Below are 5,645 nucleotides of genomic sequence, written 5' to 3'. Positions count from 1 at the left end.
GTTGGATTTACCTTAGTGGTAAAAGATAAAATCTGAAACCAATGTATTTATCTAGGCTATTGAGTTATTAGCGGTTTGTTTTGATTTTAAGCAGTTGGATATGTAGTAAAATTCCAGCTTCTAAGTCAGGTCGGCATGTGCTCAACACTAAGGGCAAGAACTATTTGCCCAACCCCCAACTCATTTATATAGGGTTCATGAGTGGTACCTTCACATGTTAGTTTCAGAGGCGTAGGGGGGTACTAGAGCCCTGACCTGCCTTTTTTTCTTTCAATAGATCCCTTACCTGCTAGAAAATACATGAAATGGTGTGGTTTTCATTTTTAAAAGCTGTGATTTTTCTTTTTGTCCAACTTAAAGCCATTTATTTCAGGAAGGAGAGACACAGGTGGTTGGGTTGGACTATCCTTTTAGTAGTGTAGCTGACTCTTCCCTGGGCCTTTTTGAAAAAGGTCAAAGTTCAAACAGAATTCACAGAAATAACTCAACACATACAAATATATCTTATGCACACTTTTAGTGATCGGTTCTTCGAAACTTCAGTTCATAGGATTCTTCCAAAGTTTTCTAGGGAGGCAGATATGGTGGTGAATGAAGAACAAAGGGACTCTTTATTAAGTGAAGCACTCATAAAGACAATTACTTTTGATTGAATAAAAGAAAAAATACAAGATAATTAACTCAGTTATCTTTCCAAATCAACTCAGTTTTTGAATTCTTTCTTGGGGTAGAGACCAATTTTCTTTGCCCTGAGGAAGACTGACCCCACCATATCAGCCTTTCCAAGGCCATAATAATGTTTAGAAATGAATCAGCTAACACAGCCCTCTGTCATTAGGAAAACTGGAAAGGAGAGATCATGATACGGACACAAACTACAACATCTACTCTTTGAAACTTGTTTTACAATAGCATCTACTCTCTGAAACTTGCTTTACAGTTGTATTTCAAATAGGTACTTACTAGATCTGATCCCAAGAGTACACAATACTCAGTAAGAGAAAAACATCAGCATGTGAAAGCAACTGAACTGTGCAGCATTATATTCTAACAGGATTCAGAAAATATCTTCTTCAAAACTATAATAGATCCTACAAATAGATACAAAGGTCAATATCCTTATCTCAAATGAAGTTGGGTTATGAAATACAGACCATAGTTTCCAAAACTGCAGAACTATGCACAAGCCATGCATAAGAGCTGTTAATGATGGCGAAATGACCAGAGGAAAACAAAAGGACGGTAAGTGATTTGCACTTGCATCTTTATTTCCCTCGTCCGGTTCAAAAACAAAAACATAAGCATGAAATTGCAAATCTAGAATCTATAGTCTGGATAAGATATCAAAAAAAGCACTATAAAACAGCTCACCACTACCCTCTACTATTTACAGCATAGACTCAACAAATTTAAATGGTGTTGCCAACCTAGTGGATTATGGTGGCTCTTGACCATCCAAACAAGTATGAAAACAAAGCACTGCCATAAAAGACACTATCAGTGAAAAGCTACTCCCAAATGCTATGCTCTATACAACAAAATGTTCAGTCAGTATGCATGAGTGAACCAAAGTTAAGCGGCTTTTTCACGAAAAATTCCATGAACAGATCCGTTACATGCTCTCTTGAAATGTCTGAGAGCGAGAAAAAGCTGCAGGGTTTACTTGTAACATCTGCGCTCTATCTGGTGCAACTTGGTTTTCCATTTTGGGTTGAAAAGCTTTGAAAATGCCTCCTTTTGTTCTTGGTTCATTCTGATTTGGATTAATACCCAGAGTAGCCCAAATAGAACTCTTTGCCGCCTCATCAAGATCATCAATTCTCAGCGTCTTAGGAATCCAAAGACACTTCTCCGGTTTCTCTTCTCCATGTACGCTTCCATCTCTAGAATGCTTCCCTAATGTTGGAGAGTTATTCTCAGAATAGTTGTTGTTGCTAGGAGAGGATGATGGTGAGAGGCTACCATTAGATCCAAGCCATGAAACATTCCATGCACTTGGAGGCCAGTTAAGCATGCAACCCCAATAGGAAGAAGGCACAAATGGGAAGGGAATACTTGGTGCACAAAAAGTGGGACCTGACATCATAGGTGGTGAGACCCATTGCATCGGAATCAGACTAGGGTTACTGCTATCCTGTCCATAAACTAACCCAGAGGAGCACCGGCTTGCTGCAATTGCAGCTACATCATTCCAACCATGATTCCATGGGTAAGCCCAAGGTGTATCTGGATGACATTGCAGAGGATGTGTAGGAGTAGGCAGAGGATGTGTAGGAGTAGGCCCACTACAACATTCTGTTGTACCAACCTGTGCCACATTTTCATGTTTTTCAATATCATCGCAAGTTGAGACTGTCATTGAAGAATTACATGAGGGCTCCTCTCCATTTTCTTTGCAAGCCATCATATCCATTTCAATTTTCCTTTTCTGTTCTCCGAGATGAAGTACATCAGGAGCAAATTTTAGCACTGTTCCATTTTCCTTCAAAGGTTTTGAAAGTGTGGGTGGCCCTTCACAGGAAACAACTTGGTGATTTGCCGAATCAGGATCGTCGATGCTGGTGCTTGGCATTCCATCAGAAGACATCATCATATGACGATACTGTAAGGTTGAGGGCTTATTTTTGCGCCTTCCAGCACCAACAGGAACATTTCTCATGGTTCCACCAGCAGTCCAATATCTCTGACATTTCTTGCAGAAGTGTCTGGGTTGATTAACATTGTAATTATTGTAGTAGCAGAACTTTGTTTCCATGCTGTTACATCGAGGACATGGAAGAATCTTGTCGGGCTTCTTAAGAACTTTCTCTTGGACTGCCATATCAGTTTCAGCCTGGCTTTCATCATGATTCTTCTCTTCTTTGATGGGAGCTTGGTGGTTGCCTTCCTTAACATCATCCATGATGGAAGATTTATCTTGGTTCCTGGACTCTGTAGGAGCACCATCGTCCTCTGCCTTTTTTTTTTTGGTGCATGCACTCTGGACGAACAAGAAATCAGTAATTAGCATCTAGAATTCAGGGAAAAGTTTAACATAACATGTAACCATTCAGCCATGAAATAACACTATATCAGGTTTCAACTAATAGTTTGTTACAAATCTTGAAAAGGTTTATCCTCATCCACTCTCCAAACAACCACATAAATTCCATCAAATTCAAGATTTTAGAAGCCTTAATTATATCATGAAAACAGATGCTTGAGTTACATTACTACAAACTTTTCATGTCAAAATCTAATTTCAAGCCACATGACTAAAAATTCTCATATCAAGACCAAATAATTAGGTATGCCAACTCAGCTTCAATCAAACAGAAAAAATTTCCCTATTAATTGATCATAAATAAATCATACCTAAAAAAAAATACCATTTGGTTGGAAGCGGAAGGAAGATCCTAATTGCTACAACAAGGATAGGCTATAAATAAACTACAATCTTGCATGAATAGGAACCCAGTTTTACTGGACAAAGATGTACATGAATCCACAAACTAGGTATACAAGCTTAAATATGCACCCAACAGAAGCTGGAATATAGCTGCATGCAAGTAAATACATATTCAGTACCAAATTTGCACAGCATGTTAACACAATTAACTAGCTCATGGAAGCCACAGAAAAATTTGTGTTCCTCATTAACCAAAATCACAATAAGAAAATAAAAAAACAAGAGAAGTCCAAATAATCTATTAGGGTTTATAGCTCATAACAAGATGTTCTAAAGTTTTTTTATTAAATTCGGCACTATCACAAAGAAGCCCACATAACCTATTTGGGGTTATACCTCCACCATATCCTAACAACAACAACATGCGCTAAAGTTTACTAAATTTGGCACCATCACCTGAAAACCAATATGGAACTCTCTGTATAGAGTGTAAACTCACACACATACTTGAGAGAAAAAGAATAAAACCTTGATTCAGAAATATTTACAACAAAATGGTTTTTGATACTCTCCATTTCACAAACCAAAAACCTGGAAAGAAGAATTAGGATAACCCACTTAACTTAATTCCTATAGAATCTATTTCCCCTGTAACATTAGCATAACCCACTTAACTTAATCCCAATAGAATCTACTTCCTTTGTAACATTTGGGATTCTATTACATCACATTATTAAACACATAAAACCAAACCTTCACACCAGGTGGAAAGAAAAATGGAAAACCAAAAAGAAACTTCAATACAGCACCAAATCATTCCAGCGGCAAAATTTTAACAACACAACACCCAAAAGAGATTGAGAAGAAGATGAAAGTCGCAAAATCCAAACTTATAACGAAGAGAAATCTCAATAATATTACACGAATTATCCCAAAAAAAAAAAAGTGGTGTATTCATTTCACCATATCTTCAGACTACAGCGCAAGAAAAGGAAGAGAAGCAGCTAAGTATCTGGAAAACAGGAAACAAAAGAAACTAATAGGGATCCATCAGAACAACAAACATGAATTGATGTAACCTCAAAATGGATAGACAAGAAGTAGTGAAGTACAGTATGGAAAGTATTACCATGGACACCATCTCCTCAGATTCCACAAATTCTGGATCGGATTTCACCTCTGCTTCCTGTGGAATCTGATTCTCCAGCAACGGGATAGTCTTCCCAAAAAGCTTAATACCCTGATCTGTGACCTGAAGCATTTCTCCCCTTCCAATTTCTGCTCTCAACTTCGTCTGAAGCTCAAAGAGATCGATGCCATATCCAAAACCCAACAAAGCAAACCAAACCAAAACCCAAAAAAACCAAAGAATCGGGAAGAGAGAGCAGAGCAGAGCAGACTATTGTTTTCGTCCGAAATCAAAACCCAAAAAACCCCCTTTGGAAAGCCCACAAAAAGCACAAAGAACGTGATGGGGTAAGGTGGGGTTGGGTCTTTTTATTATTTTAAAATTCCACCTTATCTCTCATTTGGGCTCATTTTCTATTTTCTTTCTTAATATTAGTTTTTAATGTGATTTTCACTGTGAAGCATCGGTTGCTATTCTTGCCAACTGGCATCCTAATCAGCGATGGGAGCTATTTTCAGCCACGAATTTTAGTGGCTGTAGATCTAGTGGATGACATCAGCCACTGAAAAGCAGCCAAAAGGGGTCCTTTTTCTCTTGCAGAGGGAGAAATATCACTTTTCAAACTATTCGACTTTTGCACCATTTGGAATAGTATAGGGGGGCCCACTATAAGTTTATCCTTTCATTTATTTCTCTTCCATGACGGTGTGTTTACGGATGTCAATCGGTCCAAAGTCAGATATTCGGTCTAATTTCGATTTTGATTCCAAATAGTGTTAATGTGATATAGATATATATATATATATCATACTATCATACTAGTATTAAAGGGTATGTACTCCCTGTCTCTGGTATACTTTTTTAAAAATATAAGAAAACCATTGGCATCTACCAATTTTTTTTTTCAAATGATCAAAATACCCCTCAAAATGGAAGATGAAAAAAATAATAATAATTATCTCTCTTTCTAAATATGGTGGAGAAAGGGAGAAGTAATTATTGCTATTGCTACTTAAATCTCTCTCTCTCTCTCTCTCTCTCTCTCTCTCTCTCTCTCTCTCTCTCATAATTAAATCTCTATAATTATTTAAAAAAAAAAATTCACTATCCTCTTTGATAGGATGAAAA

At 37.4% G+C, this 5,645-nt stretch overlaps 1 protein-coding gene across 1 annotated transcript; it reads right to left on the bottom strand.

Annotated features, from left to right (window-relative positions):
* Positions 1 to 1,207: 1,207 nt before the first annotated feature.
* LOC122057147 (cyclic dof factor 3-like) lies at positions 1,208 to 4,846 on the bottom strand. The gene is made up of 2 exons (XM_042619160.1): positions 4,518 to 4,846; positions 1,208 to 2,980 (listed from the first exon to the last, which is right to left on the bottom strand). The coding sequence occupies exons 1-2, from the start codon at positions 4,647 to 4,649 to the stop codon at positions 1,613 to 1,615; spliced, it is 1,500 nt and encodes a 499-aa protein (XP_042475094.1). The 5' UTR covers positions 4,650 to 4,846; the 3' UTR covers positions 1,208 to 1,612.
* Positions 4,847 to 5,645: the final 799 nt, after the last annotated feature.

The sequence above is a fragment of the Macadamia integrifolia genome, chromosome 12 (genome assembly GCF_013358625.1).
Source record: "Macadamia integrifolia cultivar HAES 741 chromosome 12, SCU_Mint_v3, whole genome shotgun sequence".
In the NCBI taxonomy this organism is placed as follows: Eukaryota; Viridiplantae; Streptophyta; class Magnoliopsida; order Proteales; family Proteaceae; genus Macadamia; species Macadamia integrifolia.
This window is presented reverse-complemented; position numbering and strand designations above follow the sequence as displayed.

Coding starts and splice junctions, on each gene's coding strand:
- LOC122057147 (XM_042619160.1), bottom strand. CDS start 4,649: ATGCTTCAGGTCACAGATCAGGGTATTAAGCTTTTTGGGAAGACTATC. Junction 2,981..4,517: donor CTGAGGAGATGGTGTCCATG/GTAATACTTTCC, acceptor TTGTTCGTCCAG/AGTGCATGCACCAAAAAAAA.